This window comes from Sciurus carolinensis, chromosome 3 (genome assembly GCF_902686445.1).
Source record: "Sciurus carolinensis chromosome 3, mSciCar1.2, whole genome shotgun sequence".
NCBI classification, from domain to species: domain Eukaryota; kingdom Metazoa; phylum Chordata; class Mammalia; order Rodentia; family Sciuridae; genus Sciurus; species Sciurus carolinensis.
Genome location: NC_062215.1, coordinates 5,661,240 through 5,681,923, shown reverse-complemented (window position 1 = coordinate 5,681,923; position 20,684 = coordinate 5,661,240). Strand labels below are relative to the sequence as shown.

The following is a 20,684-nucleotide window of genomic DNA, read 5'->3' as shown; positions in this document are numbered from 1 at the left end:
TTCTGATTTTATAAAGTTTTTTTTTTTTTTTTTTTTTTTTTTTAAACAAGTGTTCCAGACTTAGATCTCTGGGAAAACAAGTAAACACTGACACTGGCTTGCTTTGTTTTCCCAAGGGAGCTCTCCCAGGCGATTTCCCTAATTATCCAAAAAAAATTTAAACCCGTTTTTCCCTTTAGAATTTACCAGAGCTGAGGGGGAAACTGCAGTGTTGCCTTAGATTCTCCAGCTTTGGTTTGGACGCCGTATTAGTCCCGAGGGACTCACTCCAAGGTCTCTGTCTGTGCAAGGTGTCTCTAGGCATTTGTTCTGGTAACCAGGCGGGAGCTAGAACAAAGTAGGAGAAATGGGGCACTTCAGGATAATTCCGTGGGAAAACTAATCCGGGTGAAGGTCGTGCTCTTGCCTCCCGAGCAGAAGGAGCCGGGGAATTACGCCCAAGTAAGGACAGTGGCTCCGAGCTCTCCCGCGGGTATCACCTCGCACATAATTCCGCCAGGCTCCCAGAAGGGCGGTTGAAGCTACAGCCTAGCGCATCGCGCAGCCAATAGGAAGCCAGAAGTCCCCGCCTGTCTCGAATCTCCACCAATCGGCGTCCGGAACTTTAGCTTGTTGGCCAGAGCCTCGGTTGTCTCGGAAGGTAGGCAAGCCCCCCTAGAGTTGCCAGTAACGGACATGGCCGCGACCCCTGGAGGAGGGGACATGAAGTGAGGAGGGGGCTGGGAGGGGAGAGGGGGAAAGGACGCGGGCGAGGAAGACGGGCCCCCGGCCCCCGGTAAGTACGGGAAGGCTCGCGGCCCGAAAGTGGGGAGCAAGGGGGCGTGGGACTCGGCCTTCCGCGTCCTCTGGATTCTTGGCCAAGGCGAGAGGAGTCTGGGGTCTGCACCAGAGAATGGTCTTGGGGCAGCCCTTCTTAAGGGGAGCCAAGGGACTGGCTCTCGCCTCCAGCTCTTGGCCATTTCCTTCTCCTGCGTCCTCGGACTCTTGCTGTCGGCCCTGGCTTGGCCCCATGGGGGTCCCTCGTCAGAAATAAAGCTTCTCTCCAACAAAGAATCCCTACCCAGGTTTGTCGTGGCTGGCCCCGGGCCAGAGGGCGCCCAGCGCTGATGGCACCAGTATTATAGGCTCCGGGAGTCCCCATACCCGGCCCAAATGAAGACCGTTGTGTCCCCGCGCGCGCGCGCGCGCTCCGCTGCTGACCCGGGCCCTCGTGCTGACCCCGTCCCTGTGCCCAGGCGGATGGAGGTGCGAGGGGCTTCTCGCAGCCGAGAGCTGCGGCGTTGCAGTATGGAGCGTGCTCCCTGCTCCCCTTCCATTCCAGAATTTTTTAAGACTCCTTAGAAACAACCATAGGATCACAGTACTTAGCCATCCTATACAGAGTTTTCGGTGCTATGGCCTCGTCCCTCTGTCGCACACCCTAAAGCCCCGTTCTCACAGTCCTTTGCATGCTACGGTATGAGCCCCCCGCCGGTGCCGGGTGCCAAATGCAAGCAAAGCCCTGCTCTCCTTTCATTGGTGTGTAACCACGGCAGCGCTTTGGCTTGCTCATCGATTTGGTCACGTGCTCCTCCATCCCACCCTCTCTTCGGAGTTTTTCTGTGGCTCTTGGGGAAAAAGAGGAGGGAGCGGTACACTGAATTGTTTTCCTCCGGGTATGTGGTTTTATGCACTGGAGGGAATGATATTTTCTCACGCTCCAAGAAGCTCAGCTTTACTGACATAGTTCAGTTACTCCGTGGTTACTCTTGAAGAGATGGAAGTGTGGAGGGGAGAGGCATAACATTTTTTTTCATTTTACAGATGTGGAGACAGAACTGGAGAGGCAAAGGGGCTTTACCAGGTTCCCTTTGAGCTGGACTGTAATCCGGAAATCTAGATTTTTACGTTTTTCACTCACTAGAGCCATGCTGTCTAGCACTTACCAGATTTCTTCTTCTTCTTCTTCTTTTTGCGCACTGGTGATTGAATCCAAGGCCTTGCACATATTTGGCAAGTGCTCTACATCCCCATCTTGCTTACCAGATTCTTAGTGTACTTTTTCATCCATTAATCTTAATTCACAACCAGGTAGTTCACAGGTTCTTTCTTTTCTGCCTTTGATTACTGGGGATTGATCCAGGGGCCCTCTACCAATGAGCTGCATCCCAGGCCCTTTTTATTTTTTTAGCTTGAGTCAGTTTCACTAAATTGCCCAGGTTGGCTTTGAATTTGTGATCCTCCTATCTCAAACTCTCCAGTAGCTGGGATGACAAGGTCTGTACCATGGCCTGCTGATTTCTTATATTGATACTCAGTATTTATCTCTCAGTATTTAGGGGCATAATTATTTTAGTGGTTCTCAGTCAAGAACCAGGTGAGCCTCTTGTGTTTTGGGGAACCAAGGCAGCATCATTAAAAATGTCATTAATGGGAATGTGTCAGAAACAATAACAGCACAGAGGCAGAAAAATGTTGAGAATACTGAGGAAGAAATACCACTGTAGTGTCTCTGCATGGTGTTCTTGGTAATAGAAAAATTGATCTTAGTATCCTGAAGAGGTAGTTTAAAAGTTTTATTAGAATGTAGACAGTTAACCCTGCAGCAGGAGATAGCATATTCTGATATAATCTACAAATATACTTTGGTCTTATTTCAGCTACCCTATTAGTTCTTCCTTGCTCACTGGTTTTCTCCGTAGGAGTTACAGAAGGGGAACCTGGCAGATCCTGGAGGAGTGCATAGGCCAGGGAAGTGAAGTACACAGCATCCCCTTGATAAGCAGTCCCCATAAAATTGAGGGTTAACTGATCACCCACTCCACCATATCCCTCTTTTATGTTGACCTGACTTCAGAAAATTAGACCAGGAGAGGCAGAGCTGGGCAGAGAAATGGAAGAAAACAGAAAGCACTTCACATTTCTATTTTGAGAAGTTGCTAGGGAGTGCCAACTCATAGTGTGGAGAATCAGCCCTTTGGAAATCTTAACTCTGTAGAACTAATGAGCAACTGAGGGCACAGTTCTTTGGTTCCTTCCTGCTTTTCCCCTAAATTGGGCTCAGGAAACAATTTCTATAGGGAGAGGGAGTAGAAGCAATGTAAACTGCCTACACCCAAGACTCTATTTAACCCAACCTGGTGAGTCAATTATGCACCCTTACCATAGCAGTGCAGGCTGGGAAGAGCCTAGGTCCGTCCACTCCTGGTGTTCAAGTGAGAAGGCTCCGGGTCAGGCTTGGCAGTCACTGGTAAATGTGTATCGGTGGTTTTTTTTTTTTTTTTATCTTGTTATTTTCACTGTGGTGTCTTTCCTTGCTGAAAATTTATTCTTGGCTCCGTTAAAAATATTGTTTAAACTCCAATTTCCGAGCAGACCGGGGTTTGTTTACAGCAGCACAGGTGAACTAAAGGTTAGGTCATGACTGAAACAGGAATGTTTTTCTCCGAGGAGACCCGCCAGCAAGAATGTGATCAGGGGTTTGGTGATCAGGGGTTTGTATAATAATCAGCTTTGCCTAGGGCTGCTGAGACAGTAGTAAACATTATGGTCACGTGGTATGGCTAGTGGGGTAAGGGCCAGATTTCCACCCAACCCTCATGCCTGTGTACAGCTGGGGTGAGGGGTGCCTGAAGGACTGAGAGTAGAATTTGGGAAACCAGAAATTTTAGCATAATTATATGATCCTAGTTTTCATAATTTTAGGATTCTCTTGAGTCATTCTTGATACCAGCTTTCCTTCCTAGGAGGTAAACAGAAAACTACTGGAAAGAGAGAGACTTAAGGTAGACTTCAAAAGCGTAAGCCTTCCTCAGGCAGACAGGGAACCCCAGAGGCCACATTGCTGGGTGACAGTAGGCAGAGCCTCTTGCAAAGTCAGAATCAGCAGATGCTGATTTTTTTGTGGTAGCGGTGGTAAAATATACATGGCATAAAGTGGACCAGTTCTATAGTGTTAAGTACATTTGCACTGTTATGCAACCATCACCACCATCCGTTTCCAGAACTTTCTTACTTTCCCTAACTGAAACTGTGTCCCTATTAAACACCATGTCCCTATTCACTCCTGCTATATCTCCTGGCAACCACCATTTTGCTTCCTGTCTCAGCGACTTTGATACTTTGACTTTGAATCCTCTAGAAACCCAGAGGGAGGGATCATCCAGTATTAATGCCTTTCTGCCTGGCTTATTTTACTTAGTATGATGCCTTCAAGGTCCATCCATGGCATGCAGTGGGCATCAGAATGCCCTTCCTCTTTAAGACCACACTGTATTCCATTGTAGGGATGTATTACATTTTGTTTATTCATTCTCCTATCCCTGGACACTCGGGTTGCTTCTGACTTTAAGCTATCATGAATGAATTATGCCATTATGAACATGGGTGAGTAAATGTTTCAATCTCAATTTTTACTTCTTTTGCATATACCAGGAAGTGAGAAGTTACTGATCTTTAAAATACCTTTGAACTGGGCGTGGTGGTACATGCCTGTAATCCCAATTACTTGGGAGACTGAAGCAGGAGGGTTCCAAGTGAGACCCCTGTCTCTAAATAAAATATAAAAAGGGCTGGTTATGAAGCTGGGTGGTGAAATGCCCCTGGGTTAAATCCCTGGTACCTACCCCCCCCAAAAAAAAAAAAAAGATACATTTGATACATTCACATGGTTTGAAAATCAAAAGGAAAAAAATAAAAAATATGAAAGTATACACAGTAAAAATTTCTCTCCTACTCTTATCCCCATTCAGTTCCCACTTACCCTTTTTTTCTTTTGTAGATTATGCTTTTGTTGAATCCAGGAAATCCAACCTAAGGTTATAAAGATTTTATCCTATCTCTTCTAGAAGTTTTATAGTTTTACATTTAGGTCTGTGATTCATTTCGAGTTAATCTTTGTATATGGTGCAAGTTATATTTCAAAGTTAAATTTTTTTTTTTTTTTTTGCCTCTGAATAGTCAATTGTTCCAGCACCATTTGTTGAAAAGACTTTCCTTTCTCCACCGAATTGTCTTGGCACTTTTTTCAAAAATCGATTGTCTATATATGTCTGGATCTATTTCTAGACTCTCAAATGCCAACCCCAAACCACACTGCCTTGATTACCATGGCTTTACAGCCTTGAAGCAGGTGGTGAAAGTTTCTTTGTTCTCATGAGGAAATCGAATTTGAATGTCTCTTTTATGAGTGGACTTGGTCTTTTTATATCTAGAATATACTAGATTTCTTGCTTCCATAGTCTCTCAGGGTTAGAAGAGACCATAAAAAGTCATCTCTCTCCTAATGTCTACCAGTGGTGTTAATTATCTCCATAATTTCTCAGCCTCTGCTTGCTTCTTTTTAGTGACGGGGAACTTTTGCCTCCCAGGGCAGCCCATTCCATTTTTTAATACAGTTCTAATTATGTAAAAAAATATTGCCCATGTTGAGTCCCCGTCTGCCTCTTCCAGCCTCCTGCCTGTGGTCCTCCTCCCTGATTCAGGGCCTCCCAGAGCAAGCTTGGCTGTCCTTCTCATCGAAGCCGTCACACCTGCCTAGCTCTCCCTGCTCTGTGCTTTTGGTACCCTGGCTAAACCTATTTAGTTTTTTCCACCATTTCTCATGTCACAGTTTGGATTTTATTTTTTATTTTCATTTTTTTAAAAAATGTTTTTGGTACTGGGATTTGAACTCAGGGGTGCTATACCACTGAATTATATCCCCAGCCCTTTAAAGTTAAGTCATTTATCTATTTATTCATTTGGGGTGCCAGGGATTGAACCCAGGGCTGCTTAACCACTGAGTCACATCCCCAGCCCTTTTTATTTTGAGATGTGGTCTCACTAAGTTGCTTAGGGCCTCACTCAATTGCTGAGGTTGGCCTCCAATCTGCAGTCCTCCTGCCTCAGCCTCCAGAGTTGCGTGTCAGAGTTTCTGCAGCCTGGTTACTACTCTCTGGAAGCCTTCCAGTTTGGTAGGTGTCCTTCTTTAAATGTGTGAGGCGTAACTAACAAAATATTCTAGATATGCTCTGATATGTAGAGAAAGCAGACTTAACCCTGCTCTTGCTGGGGACTTGGTAAATCTGTTAATGCACCCTAAATGTGAATGAACTCTGAGTGACCATGCTCATTTATGTGGCAATTGAGTTAACATCCATGGTAGTTTTATACAGTAGGTTTTGAACCTGGGCTCAGGGCTTAATATTTTTTCCTAGTTAAATTGAGCCTGTTGGGTTTGGCTCATCATTTCAGTCCATTCAGATCTCCTTGGATTTTGATGCTTATCCCCTTTCCAGGTTTATGCTATCCAAGAATTTGATTAGCATACCATCTGTTTTCTCACCCAAGTCATTGATAAAAATATTGACTAGAATGCCACCAAGGATAGAGGGTGGTGGCCTGCTGTTAAATACCTCCCTTCAGCTTAGCGTTGATGTATCAGTTAGTTCCCTTGGGGCACAGCTATTCAGCTGAGTACAAGGCCACCAGATTGTGTACTGGTGTGTTGGGAGAGGCTCGAATGCAAACTCAGCTACTGCAGATTGAGCTAGAAGGGATCTGAAGGGCAGCCAACTCCCTCCTCACCCTCCATAGGAGCCCTGGGCCCCGCCTGTCTTTTTTTGACTTTGGTTCTGTGCTTGGCAGCAGGAAATATCCAGGCTCTGTTTCCATGGCTCCCGTTGCCATCTTTGCCTGGCTACTCACCTTAGCAAAACAGTTATCCTAATTTCATTCTAACACTCTGCCCTTTGTTTCTTTTCTCTCTCCCTCTGATCCACTCACTAACCTCTTCAGATGCTGGACCTACTCAGAAACCTTCAGGGCCTCTTTGGTCTGGCCTTCTTGCTCTCTCTGTGTTGGCCCTGGATTCCTCTCCTGGGTGGTCTGACATTTCTTCCCTCATCTTCCTTAGGCCTTCTGCTGCTTCGTCCAGGAATACTTCCTAGGCCCTCCAGCCCACCTCTCAGTGCACCCTGGTTGTTTGTAGTTCCTGTTTAGTATTTCAATGCCCAATTTGAGTTTTAGTTCCTTTTTTATAACAGCCCCCCCAATAGGCCATATTTGAAATCTCTCTGGGGAAAGACTGTCTTATACTTTTAAAACAGAACCATTCCTTGCACTTCTTTATGCATATGCAGTTGCCTAGTGTCTGTCAGTTTTCTGTTACTCTAACCAGGTCCTGAGACCATAAGTTTAAAAGGAAGAAAGGTCTATTTTGGCTCAGTTCCAGGCTATGGTCTCTGGGCCACGTAGCTTTGGCAGCAGAGTACACCACGGCAGAAGCGTGTGGTGGAGGAGGCTGCTCACTTCATGGCAGCTGGAAAGCAAAGAGACAGGCGGGAGCCAGGGTCACAATGTCCTCTTTACAGTCATGCCTCCAGTGATCTAGTTTCCTTCCACTAGTCCCTACCTCCTAAAGGTTCTGCCACTTCTTAATGGTACCATAGGCTGGTGACCAAGCCTTTTATCCATGGACCATTGAGGGACACTTCAGGTTTAAACTGTAGCCCCCCAGCACACTGTAGGTACTTGATAATGTTTGCTTCCTTTATTGTCCCCTTTCCCCCTTAGATCCCCCAAATCTTGCATGTGCTAGGCATTTTAGACGTTCGTTGAGCTTCTTTAGTTCCATCCCAGATTCTCCCTTGCTTTTTTGAAAATCACCTCTGTGCAGCAAAATTTTTTTAAAAATTTTTTTATTTTTACAGACTACATTTTGATTCATTGTACATAAATGGGATACAACTTTTCATTTAGATGGTTATACACAATGTAGATTCACACCATTCATGTAATCATACATATACATAGGGTAATACTGTCTGTCTCATTCTACTATCTTTCTGTCCCCCACCTCCTTCCACCCTTTTTCCTCTACACCATCCAAAGTTCCTTCATTCTTCTCTTCCCCCCGCCACCCACCCATTCTATATTGTCATGCACTTATCAGAGAAAACATTCGACCTTTGGTTTTTTGGGCTTGGCCTATTTCACTTAGCATGATATTTTCCAACTTCATGCATTTACCAGCAAATGCCATAATTTTATTCTTCTTTATGGCTGAGTAATATTCCATTTTATATATATATATATATATATATATATATATATATATATATATATCACAGTTTCTTTATCCATTTGTCAATTGAAGGGCATCTAGGTTGGTTCCACAATCTAGCTATTGTGAATTGAGCTGTGCAGCAAAATTTATACACAGTAGAAGGCACCTATTTAAGTGTATAGTTCACAGAATTTTGACAAATGTACATACAGATGTGAATGCCATCTACAACCCAGAGACAGTGCCAAAGGGTCCTTAGGCACTTTGTAGTCACTCCCTGCCTGCCATGGCCTCTGATCTGTATGTAGGTTAGTTTTGCCTGTTCTAAAGTTTGTGTACATGGACTCTTGTGTCTAACTCCTTTCATTCAGCAAATCTTTTTTTTTTTTTTTTTTTTTTTTTTTTTTTGCGATGCTGGGGATCGAACTCAGGGCCTTATGCTTGCAAGGCAAGCACTCTACCAACTGAGCTATATCCCCAGCCCTCAGCAAATCTTTTGGAGATTTATTCATACCATTTTGTATATTAGATTATACTTCATTTTGTTGTATTGCAAGGTAGAGTTCCACCACATGGATAGACCACAGTTTATTCATCCATTTCCATTTCCCTGTGAATGGATATTTGGTCTGTTTCCAGTTTGGGGCTGTTTTGAATAAAACTGTTAACAACATTTGCATACAGTTCAAGTACGTATGTTTTCATTGCTGGGTCACATACTAATTGTGTATAGCACTTAAAACTTTAAGGAACTGCCAAACTGTTTTCAAAGTGGTTGCACCGTCTGGCACGGTGACTCATGCCTGTAATTCCAATGACTCTGGAGGGTGAGACAGGAGGAACTCAAGTTTGAGACCAGTCTCAGGAAATTAGTGAGACCCTAGCTCAGAATAAAAATTAAGAAGGGCTGGGGATGTGGCACAATGGTAAAGCACCCCTAAGTTCAATCCCCAATACCAATTTTTCATACCTACTGTCTACCAGTATCATACTAGGCCCCTTGCCTGTACTATTTTACACAGTTTTTGGAGCATCTTTGTGAAATACATATTGTTTTCATTCTGAGAAAAGGACACACAAGCTCAGAGATCTCAAATGTGCCGAGATCATCTGGCATTTGATACATGTCAGAGCTGGGATTTGAACCCAGGAACATTTGACTTTGGAGCCTGTGCTTCTTTTAACAGTGGCCTCCAGCGAAGCTGACCGTTTAAGGGGACTGTTCCTGGTTTCAGGTCAGACCACTAAGAACAGTCTCTCCCAGAATCTCACGGATGGAATGCTGGGAAAACAGACGGTTAGGAAAATGTCTTGTTCCTGGCTGCCCTCTGCGCTGCCATGGTTCCAGCTGGCTGCAGAGTTATTTCACTCTTGCAGTGTTGGTGGGAGAAGTTAACAGGCACAGTCCCCATTTGGCTCCTGGTGTCTTTCCCTCTGTGGCCACTACCTCATCCAGCCTGCTGGGATGGAGTATCTGGGGACCTCAGCTGTCATTGCCGGAATCAGAGTGTGGCCCTGGGGAGGAGGGACTCGGCCTCTCAGGATCTCATTTCAGTTGGCTGCCAGGGACCAGATGTCACTGCCTGGCAAAGCTGCTTCCAGCGTCACTATCTGTTGGACCCTGTGGGGCTGGCTGGGCTTTGAAAGTCCTGGCTGAAAGGAGGAGGTAGGGAGAAACTTGGCAGTGTGGCCAGTGACAACAGCGCTAATGCCATCAGCACTGATGTCGCCCGAGAAATTGGGTGGGGTTTTGGAGTGGAGTTAGTGGCTGCAGAAACTGGGCTTCCTGGCCGGCCCTCTGGACACAGCTTCCTTGTTTCCCCGCAGCTCTTTTATGGGTCAGTTCTCCTGTGCCTCTGATTGGTTCCTCTGCCGGAAGCTTGCCGCAAGTCCCAGAAAGAACTGCCTTCATCAGCAGGTTAGTGCTTCTGCCAGGAGGAGTCACCTGGCACCACGCTAGCTCTCCTAGTGTCACTCTTCACCCAAACATGCCCTGACCTGAGGCCCTGAAAGGCCCTGCTGGACATGGTGGCATACCTGTGGTCCCAGCAACGTGGGGGCGCTGAGGCAGGAGAACTGCAGGTTCAAGACTAGCCTCGGCAACGTAGCAAGACCCTGTCTCAAGATAAAATGAAGCGGGCTGGAGTTGTGGCTCACTGGAAGGTTGAGGGTCAAGCTTGTGTGGGGCAGGTGCTGGATGGGTGGAGAGGTCAAGCTAATTTTTTTTTTTTTTTTTTTTTTTGGTGGTGCTGGGCATCAAACGCAGGGTCTCCTGAGTGCTAAACACATGCTCTCACATCCTAATCCCTGGGCTAATCTGATTTTTCCAGATAACTAGTCAGCTTTTGCCAGACTGGTTGTCAGATTGGCCTGCCTGTCCTTGCGGACCTCTGCCTGGGTGCCTGTCAGACACTGCCGTCACCTGCAGGAGAAGCTCAGGGGCCTGTAGGCATGTGTGTGCTGGCAAGTGTGGCACACGTTTCCCAGCAAATAGAAAGAGAAGGCGCCTGCTCCTGGTTGCAGCAGCTGTTCCCTCATTGTCGGAGTTGTATCTAGATTCCGCACGAGCCCCATGCTCACCTTGACCCTAATTCTGAAAAATGGTGATAAGCCAAAGCTTTTTCTGTCTGCTGGAAATTTGTGATTAACAGTATGCATGGAACCAAACGCAGTGTGCCTCTGAGAAAGAAGGTTGGTGTCCCCTCTTGAGTCCTTCCCTCCTGGCCTCAGAGAGTGGAAATTGTCCAAAACTGCTCGGAGCAGTGCTGTGGTAGGACAGGGCTGATGGGGCTCTGGTGGTCAGTGGGACGAGTCCTTTCCTCTGTACCACTCTGTGGCTTTGATGAGACTTGTGTTACGTGGTAGTCACCTAGTCCTACAACCTGACCTACATGGCTTCTTTCTTCTTTTTCCCCAGATGCTGTGACTGGGACAGACGCTCTGGGGTTTGTCCATGCTGGGGAGGAGTCTTCCTTCCGGGTGTGACTGCCTTCATCTGGGCATGCCTACAGTACCCTGGGCCCATGGACCTGAAGGAGAAGCATCTGGTGGGCCCTGCTCTGTTGCCCTGTGGCTGTTGTTGGGGTGCCTCTGTTGGCCTCCCCACCTGGGTTTGCTGGGAAGTCCTCATTTAGGGGCTTTATAGTGAAAGAAGAGAGGGGTCATGGCTCTGAGGCTTGAGAGCTGTGACCATGACCTCTCTGAGATGGCAGCAGTGCTTGGTGGGATGAAGAGTGAAGGGCAGACCACTTAACACAACTGCACAGCAGTGGGGTTTCTGATTTGGGTTGGCCCCAAGCCAGTTTTCCACTCCTTGCCCAGAGGTGTATGATTTAGTTTGTTTGCTCTTTGCTATGCTATGCCCCAACCTGCTGAGCCATGTTGAGGACTGTTGGGCACCCTGTCTGTGGTTAGGGATCAGCTCCCCATCAGACTCCAAACACAGCTGCTTAATCAGCTGGGGTGGGGTAGCTGGGAGGCGGGAGAAGGGAGCAGCCAGGCGGTCCAGGCTGTCTGTAAGATCAACCCAGTCTCCAGGTGCACCATCTTTGAATGGAGGTGTAGAATTGTCAATCAGAATATTCCTCTCCCAGGGCTGGGAATGTAATTTAATGGTAGAGTGTTTGCCTAACCTGTCTGAAACCCTGGGTTCAATCCTTGGTACCATAAAGAGAAGAATAAACAGAATCTTCCTTTCCCATGACAAAGACTGCCCTAGAGGAAGTCCTGTGTCTCTTGCCTGGCTCCTGCCCACCCTCCTAATATAGGCATCCTCTCTGTCTCTGCTCACTAGCCTCCATCTACGTGGTGCTAAAAACTGGCACACCTACTAAGGTCTTGAGGCACGCACATTCTGCTCCTGCCCATCAGTGTCCTTCCTTGCCTTGGCTGTTCCTCTAGCTACGCTGAATGCTTCACAGTTTGGACACAGACACCATGTGGAGATCGTGCCTTCTGAAGCGACCTTGTCCTCTTTCCTAGCAGAATCCTTCTACCCTTTCTTCCAGACCCAGTGTAGACCTCATCCTTTGCACATTCATCCCTCTTCCCCTTACGAGGCCCCTGCCTTCAGTATTCATGGTACCTTTCCCATCGTGTTCGTTACACTCTATGGATGTCATCTCTTTCTTCTGCTGTATCTCACTTTCCCTGGGTCTCAGCACACAGCCTGGCATGTAGCAAGGGCTTAGCAAATATTTGTTAACTTAAGAGCTTGGGGTGGTGTGGAGAAGGGAACTGTGGGTTCACTCCCCAGGCTTCTGGCAGCACTTGGCTGACTGCTGCCTGTTCAGCTCAGGCTTCTTGTGCCTCTGGACCAGTTATGCATCAGGCTCGTGGACTTGAACAAAGTTCAGCTTCTTGTTTGTAGCCACCTCTGACTGCCCTGCAGGTGTCCATCCCAGCAGTGATTGGCACTGAGGGAAGGTCACACCCTGACTCCTAGCCAGGGTGCAAGATTGCTGCAGATGCTGTGCACTGCTCAGCTCCAGGGAGCGCCCCTGGAGACTCTGATGTCATGTAAATGATGGTCCTCTTCAGTGGGGACCTCAGTGCCCCCCAGAGGACAGTATTTTCCTCTGGTTCCAGCTTATTGCCAAAACACCAGTGCCTGGTGTATAGAGGAAACAAAGTTGAGGGGCTGGCTTTGCCCTCAAGCCTGAGGGAGAAGACTTGAGAGCCCCATTTTCCTGGGGGATTTCTGTGTCCTCTTGCTCCATAGATGAGCCATGAGTTAGAAAACCTCATGACCAGCAGCAGCAGCTTTGCCGTTGGGATGCTGACTTTGGATTGGTAAAGCACTAGGTGCTGGGGAGGTGGCCTCTGGCTTGCAGAGGCTTATTGTCTAATTGAGTAATCAATAGCACAGGTGATTCAGTTAGGACCTGACAGGTTTTCTACCTACACGAGTACCTTTCAAGTTGTGTGCTGGAGTTTAAAGATGATCCATAGCCCAGGGCAGTCAGAAAGCATCTTGGAGAGGTAGGATTGGAAGGAGCTGGCACGGTCAACTGGTAATCAGGTGGTCTGTAGGTGCCGGGCTCAGCCCAGGATCAGTTGGTAGTTGCTGGATGATTTTTGGCACCCTGCCCTCCTTTAGACCTACCAGTTCTCAGTCTCCTCAAGCCCATGGTGGATGTGCTGCAGCAGCGACAGCGGTGCAGCCTCCCCTTTCCCGTGGCTGAGGTGGGCAGTGCGGAAAGTGGAGGGGAGGGAGAGGCTGCAGTGGGGCCTGCATAACTCCTGCTGTAGCCCCTGTGCTGTCCCCTCTAGGGCTTGCCACAGAGAAGGGCGAGCATTGGCTGACTTGTGGTTCCCCCGAGCGGTGGCTCCAGGAGCAAGGGACAGGGAAACAGAGTCTTTCTCCTTGACTGTGGCCCATGGTCCACACAGTGGCTGGCACGGAAGCTGACCCCGCCCGCCTTGCTTTCCTGCCCTACATGGAGACTTCCTGCCCTTAACCTCTGGACTGCCCAGCCCCTCCTTTCTGTCCCCATTCAGCTCTCTGTTTGGCAGGGGCCCCACAGGGAGCCATGCTAGCTCATGAAGGGGGAGGGGAGAGGCCAGCTCCTGCAGCTTTTTGCTTCCTGGAGCTCTAGGAGACAGGACCCTGGAGGAATGCAGTCAGCCTCCAGCTAGGGGACCTGTTAAGCTGTCTCCTCTCCCTGGGGCGTTGTAGCCCCAATCCAAGGATGGCAGAGAAGTGTCTCAGCCCCTCCTGTGCCTCAGCTGCTCCTTCACCCAGGGGCCTGTGCTGAGAGCTTCCTTTATGTCAGGATTGGTTCCAGCACCATATTTCTGTAGCCCCCACTCTCTCAGGCCCTGCTTGATGCTCTGGGAGGTGCTGAAGTGGGAGCCCCTGCTAACTGGCCTCCTCTTCTGTCCAGGAGATGAGGCCTGGGGTACCCAGGCAGCCTGGTCCTAGCAGCTTTTGACTGGTGTGTCAATGCCGAGCTTCTCCCCATTGATTAGCTGATAGGAAGGTGTTGGAATGCCTCCTTTCGGCTGGCTCTGCCTCCTGCTGCTGGAGTCTTCCTTCTACCAGCGCCTTGGCCCTCTGCTTAGCCCTCCTGGGCGGCTGCTGGAGCCTTCTCAATGGCCAGTCCTCACCCTCTGTACAGGAGGCACTAGTGCTAATGATGCACAGGTCCTCTTCCCTCTTTACTGCAGCTCTGTAGAGGAGCTGCTGTTACCAGCAGGGAGCCTCTGAGTGGTCTGGGGAGCTCTCCGCTGATGGGCTCATTCACAGTAGAGCTCCTAACCTTGTCCAGTGACAGGGGCAGAGACAGGTAGTCTGGGAAAGAAAGCTGGTATTTCTATACCCCAGGGTTCTCCTGGATATCAGCTGTTCCCCTCCAGGCCCCAGGCCCTTGGCAGCTTTTTCTTCTGTCTGTCTACCCGACCCTCTGTCTGTCTGTCTATTATCTGCCTGCACATCTTTCCTCTGCGTACCTGCAGGGTGGGTCCTCCCCTGAAGAACAGGCCAAGCTCCTGGACAGCTGGCAGAGCATCGGACAAACTTTCTTCTCAGCCCTCCTTTCCCCTCCCTCCTTCCACTCTTTCTCCCTCCCTCCCAGGGCTGCTGTTGCAGCCTGCCGCCACCTCCTCCTCCTCCTCCTCCTCCTCCCTCCTCCCTGAATCTGCAGCGTGACTGGAAATAGGCTGAATTAATCAGCAGATTGAAGCTCTGCTCCGCTCTGCTGCGCCTGATTCTCTGCAGCACTGGCTCCTCGCTCACGCCTGCACCAGTCCTCTGCCCTCTTCTTGCTCTCTGTTCTGCCTCTCCTTCTCTTGGAAGGCAGCTAACGCTCTGCCCCATGCTCTTTAAGCAGGCAGAGCTGTGGATGCCCTATCGGGGCAAGCACAGCACAGTGAGTATTACCAGCTTGGCTCCCCGTTTTTCTCGCCCATAACCTGCTCCCTGCTTAGTGAGGGAGTCTGGGTTAGTGGTTGCCAAAGGAGTCCTGGAGCTACAGAATGGGAGGAAGCTAGAAGGAGCATGAGGTAACCAGGACCTTGGGAGGAGATTGGGCATGAGAGCCAGAATGCCAGCATGTCAGGTGCCTGAGTCAGCCAGAGCCCCGGACTGGGACCCGAGCCTCCCAGGGGGCATCCTGCCAAGGGATACCAGGAGCAGGTCTCAATGCACAGGTGGCCTGCATGTCAATCCTTCTTGGGGCCAGGGAAGGGGATTTTTTTTTTTTTTTTTCTTCTGGACTACATGGCTGACAGTCCAGAGCCATCAGGGCAGAGATGATTTATTCCTGGGTTTTGGTGGCTTGCAGGAGGTGGGGGAGATAGGTGAAAAGTGTTAAGGTCTGGTGAGTGGAGGAGCGAGAAGAGGAGGAAGCAGCTCTGTTCTGCCTTTGATTTTCCCAGTTGCAAGCTGGGAAACTGTCCAACTGTGTCTGGCCAAACTCAGAATCAAGGGTACTGACCAGCTCTGCCTCAGTGACCTGGACATTGCATGGAGTCCAGCTTTGGGCCCTATCTCTGCCTGCACTAAGAAGGTTGTGACGGGGGACCCAGAGAAGGGGCCCCAGCCCATTGTAACTGGTGGTTATCTTTGTCTAGGCCTCAGGTCAATGTCTAAATTTATAACCTGCCTACCGGAGCCTGGAGTCTTGATTCTGTTGCTCCTGAAACACATGGAGTAGGAAGGAAAACAGATGATGAGCCGAGAGGACCTTGGAGGGACTTTGCAAGGATAGGGGCTGGGGGCTGGGAGCTTCTGATTGTGTCACCTGAGAAACCTGGCCGAGGTGGGTGCAGGAGAGCGCAGGGGTGTCAGTTCTTGGAAGGCTTGTTAGACTGACTGATGCTCAGCTTTGCATCTTGATAGTCTTGCTCAGTCAGCCGATTCCTGTGGTTATGATTTGGTGGACAGAGTTCTTTCACCCACCTGAGGCTCCCCCAAATCCCTACGCTCTGACAGGAGTCCTCCTGGACAGCAGAACAGAGAGAACAAGGCCAACTTGTGGTAGGCACCAGTCTCTCCTGAGTTGGGACTTCCTTCCAACCTTGAGTTATTCTGTCTGATGCTCCAGTTGAATCTGAGAACTTACAACAGTGCCATGGGCTGGGTCTACACGAAAAGCTTTAGTTTCCTCCCATCCTGGTCCCTCTGGGATAGAGAGATTGCTCTTGGCCCCAGGAACATCTTGAGGTGCATGCAGTGGGGTAGGGTGGGAATTTTTAGCATCTGGGAAGCAGGGTTACTTTCAAAACCTTTGGGTACTTATGACTGGGTCAGATTTTTCATTACCCTTACTGGCCCCAGTAGGCAAGAAAAGCAGACCTCAGACTGTATTGACTCAGGTTCTTATTTCTCATATAACAGGAACTTGCTGCAGTCTCCCCAGAGTTCCCTGGCACATGGGGTACCCCACCTAACTGCATGCGGGAAGGGCTGACAGAGCCTACTTCCCACCAGCCCATTATTAATCTCCTTCAGGAAGTGTGACGATCTTCCACCAAGCTCCTTAACTCTGGGTCTTCTGTCGTGTGGGGAAAAGCTGAGAGGCACGATGAGGGAAAGACTTGACTCCTAGCTTGGCCCTCCTGCCACAGAGGGGTGAGCTGCACAGGCTTGGCAGTTGGATCAGCTCAGTTAAGGCAGTGGAAGGCAGGCGGGCCCAGGAGGCCAAGTCCTCGCCACAGGGCCAGCCTGTGCGGGCAGGCGCTTCCTTCGGGTGGCGTGTAATTACAGAATGGCTTATTTGCCTTCTGTTGTGCTGTCTTTAATCCCCAGTCTGGAGTTGGTGCCCTTGGCCAGACACAACATGTGGGGGCAGATGCATGCAGACAAGTCTGCAGGCAGCCTGGCCTAGGAGCACCTGCCACCCTCCAGTCCACGCCTCCCTGCCTGGAGAGCACCAGCGTACCTGGGGTGGGAAGAGGGCAAGAGAACAGCTGGGCAGGTCAGGAGGTCCTGGAAATGGGCCTACCTGGAAGGAGGAACAGATGTCAGGACAGCCATTTGCAGCTCTGGGGAGTCAGTATCCTTGAGTGGCCTAGTCTGCAGGCCTGGCTAGTGGAGAGACTCCTCCCTGGCTCTCTGGCTGCCCCGCTGAGCCTTTCTCTGCCTTGCTGGAAACGCTTCCTTCCTGGGCACGTGGTCCTTGCTCCAGGATGACCAGTGTCCCGGGTGGTCCTGCAGCCCTGTGTGACCTGCCCACCGTTCCTCTTTCCCCCTGACAGTCCCCCTCTCTTGGGCGTGCAGCCCTTACTTCTGCTGACCAGCCCTTCCTGCCTCCTGCATATTTTCTCACTTGGTCATTTCTGGAGGTGCGGCCAGTACATCCACCCTGTCCATCCTGGGGACTCTGTCATCTTGCTGTAGAGGGGAAGCCCTGAAGCCTGAGTCCTAGGAGGAAGGGACAGTGTGAGGGAAGGTGCTAGGGGCCAGGGCGTCTTACCTGGCCCCAGGTCCTCTTCTTCCCTTTAGGGGAGGAACAGGCATTGCTGTGCTGGCCCAGCCCTGTACATGTGAGAAGGCCCTTTGGCTCCTCTTCCCTTATGTCTTCCTCCCTTAGAGACCCCTGAGGGCCTTTTTTCTTCCATGTCAGGGCCTCTAGGAGGTTGCTGAACAGACCTTGGCCTCACCTGTGCGTTGATTTGTCCTGGACCTGGCCTCCTGGGAGGCTTAGGATCCTGCAGAGGGAGGTGGGTGCTCTGGAGCACAGTGTTTACCCCTGCCCAAAGGCCATTTCTTCCTGAACTGAAATAACCAGTTTCTCCCCTCTGGGAAGAAGCAGCTCTGTCTCCATGATCTACCAAAGCCACTGTGGAGTGGGATTAGGTGAAATTTAGGCAGGGGAGCCTCTTAGGAGCCCTGGTGCGGGGCCTGCTCAGCCGAGACAGCTGGGAGTCGACAGTGGGAGCGCCACTCAGGTGTCTCCTGTGAGCCAGGGGCATGGTACCGGGACGCTGCCTGTTACGCCAGCCGCCCCTTGATGTGGAGGAGTGTGCCCTACGAGGGCTCGGGCCACGTTGCCAAGGAAGGATGCCTGTGGAACTGGGCAGGAAAGAGGAAGTGCAGAAGGCTGGCAACAAGCCAAATGGCCCCTGGGTCATGGAAGGGCAGGGGGAGGCAGGGACTCGAGACAGCCTGGGCAGCCCCGCCCCAAGTCTCTGTCCTGATGCCTCTAGTCTAGGGATTCACTGCTCTTGCTTAGGAACTTTTGATGGAAATGCACATGAAGGCTCTTTGGGTCCCAGGGAGAGACACACTGTTCCAGGCACTGCCTTTCTTGGGGCCAGTCTTTGTCCTAGAACCCTATAACCCTTATAACCCTATAACCTGTGTACCTGATTCAGCCTGGCAGTGGCTTCACCCACAGAGGTTTCTGTTCAGTAGGTCCAGGGTGGGCATGTTTTTAAAAGCCTCAGGTGCTGCTGCTGTGGATTTCAGGTTGACAGATTCTGACTGTGGTGTCATTGGAATCAGTGATGCTACTTGTGCACTCATTGATTCACACATTCAGGCAGCAGATGGTCACTGAGTTTGTATGTGCCATCATCCGTAGTTTGGTAGGAAGGCATGTTCAGAGGGAGGAATTCAGAACCTGTCAAGGAATTTGCAGTCTAGTGGGAGAGCCAGACAGGTCAACGTATAATCACAGTTCTGTCAGACAGGCTGAGAGCCAGGCTGCCTTGGTGCAATCAGAATACAACTGAAGTACAATTTCCCTTTGGGAAAATGTCCCAGAGGAGATGATATTTGAACTGTCTTGAAGAAGCAAGAATCATCTGGGGTCACAAGTGCGTCCTTGACCAGAAAGCACATAAAGGTGTTTGCATGTGTTCTGGAGAGTCGAGGTCTGCAGAAGGAACAACTGGATGAGATTGGGGATAGGGACTGGGAGGTCACAGTCCCCAAGAGACTCAAAGAGTAGGCACAGGGGTCTGAATTGGGATTTTAAAGGTAGAGGGGGGCAGTCGATGAGGCACACGCTTGCCCTGACTGGGATATGGCAGTGGGTTTGGAAAAGGTAGAGACATGGGGTGGGAAGGGTCAGGCTGGATGGAGGGAGGGAAGGTCAGAGTCTGTGATATCTCAGAGGCCACTGGGTAGGCAGTAGTGTGGGTGGATAGGAGAGGGCTGGTGTTCGAGTTCAAGGTTTTGGATATACTGACTCTCGAACCCTGTGAACAGCTGTGAGGCAGGTCAGTAGATGGGTCTACACTGAGGGTTAAACGCAGGGGTTGTAGGCACACTGGTGGCAGGCAAGTCCATGACTGTGATTGAGGATGCCCTGGAAATACACAAGAGTTGGCAAGCTGCCCAGGATGGTCTGTGGTGTGGACACAGGGAAAAGAACAGCCAGCATCCAAGGAGGGGGAAATAGGGACAGGCAGGTGTCAACAAGGAGTGACTTGGCTGTGAGGGCTCTCGGGACGTGCCTGGTCCTCATGTTCTCTGGGAGCAGCTTGGTCGGCTGCATTCCAGGAAGCCGTGCTGACAGGAGCATGGTAGAACCTCCACACTGTTGCTCCCCAGGGCTGGCTGGCTGTTTTTCTCCCTGAGATTATGTCCTGCCTAATGTTGAGTGTTGCAAGACCCTCTCTTACAAAATAGTGCTACTAGAAGTGGTAGGTTTTTTTCTTCATGCTATTCCTAGGCACAATGAAAAACTGGCATCTCTAGTTTAGTTCTCCCCATTAAAAATATATATTTTCTGGCTATGAAATCTAAAAGACTGGCACCCTGATATAAACTGGGAGGTGGACACCACGAACATTCTGAGTGGGGCAGGGAGACCACACGTGGCTGTGGGTTGAGGATCCAGGAAAAAGTGAGTTAGAAGACACTGACTAGGCCCCACGAGGTGGCACGTACCAGTAATCCCAACAACTCTGGAGGCTGAGGCAGGAGGACCACAAGTTCCAGGCGGAAGTTCAGGAACTTAGATCCTGTCTCAAAATAAAAAAAGTGGTAGAGCCCCCTGGGTTTGATGCTTGTTACCAACCAAGCAAAACAAAACAGGAAACGTTGAGTAGAGGAAGTTTTTGTTTTGTTTTTGTCTTGTTTTGTTTTGCTAGCCAGGCTTTAAAGAGTAGAAGCCTGTGCTCCTGAACATTTTAAAATTTGGTGGCAGTTTGGCTATGGTTACACCTTGAGGGGCGAGAGCTGGTAGAAGAAAGGAAGTGAGGGTCAGGAGGAGGAGGGATAGTGAGAGGGGACAGGTCCATCTGGGCAGGAAGCAGGGGCCTTGGAGGTGCTGAGTGCCTCATGTTTTCTGGCAGGGCGAGCCCCCCGTGGCCCTGGGCCTCTCCACATGGAAGGCCCTGAGTGTCCTGAAGGAGCAGCTGGAGGCTGTGTTGGAGGGACACCTCAAAGAGCGGAAGAAATACCTAACATGGAAGGTGAAGCTTCTTCACGGGTGACCAGATCCTGGGCGGGATAACAGATAAGGTGGCGGGAGCCCGTCTCAGGGTCCTGATGCACCCTGACCGCCTGGCATCAGCGGGGAGGAGACCACCCAACAGAGGCCTCATGAAAAATCAGAAGTGCTGATTGCGGGGGGGTCCCTCTCAGCCCTGTCCTGACGCCACTTGCTGTAGGAGCTGACTGAGGTCAAGTGAGTCAGACCAAGGTGGCCTTGGGGACCACAGGGGCTGGGCAGGGAGAAGCAGTCAGATTGCAGCTGGGTGGCCA

The 20,684-nt window shown here is 50.0% G+C and overlaps 1 protein-coding gene across 8 annotated transcripts in view; it reads left to right on the top strand.

Annotated features, from left to right (window-relative positions):
- Nucleotides 1–659: 659 nt before the first annotated feature.
- The window catches only part of Tmem94 (transmembrane protein 94), a 33,269-nt gene continuing 13,244 nt past the window's right edge, over nt 660–20,684 (top strand). For 4 of the 8 annotated variants that reach the window (XM_047543401.1, XM_047543396.1, XM_047543400.1 and 1 more), the window contains exons 1-2: nt 14,827–14,895; nt 20,273–20,392. In XM_047543401.1, coding sequence (XP_047399357.1) covers nt 14,842–14,895; nt 20,273–20,392 — 174 coding nt within the window. In that variant the 5' untranslated portion in view covers nt 14,827–14,841. Of the gene's footprint in view, nt 776–9,482; nt 9,693–9,853; nt 9,945–10,943; nt 11,074–14,826; nt 14,896–20,272; nt 20,393–20,433; nt 20,608–20,684 lie in introns of those variants that run through there. The other 4 variants (XM_047543399.1, XM_047543397.1, XM_047543398.1 and 1 more) reach the window with 3 other exon arrangements.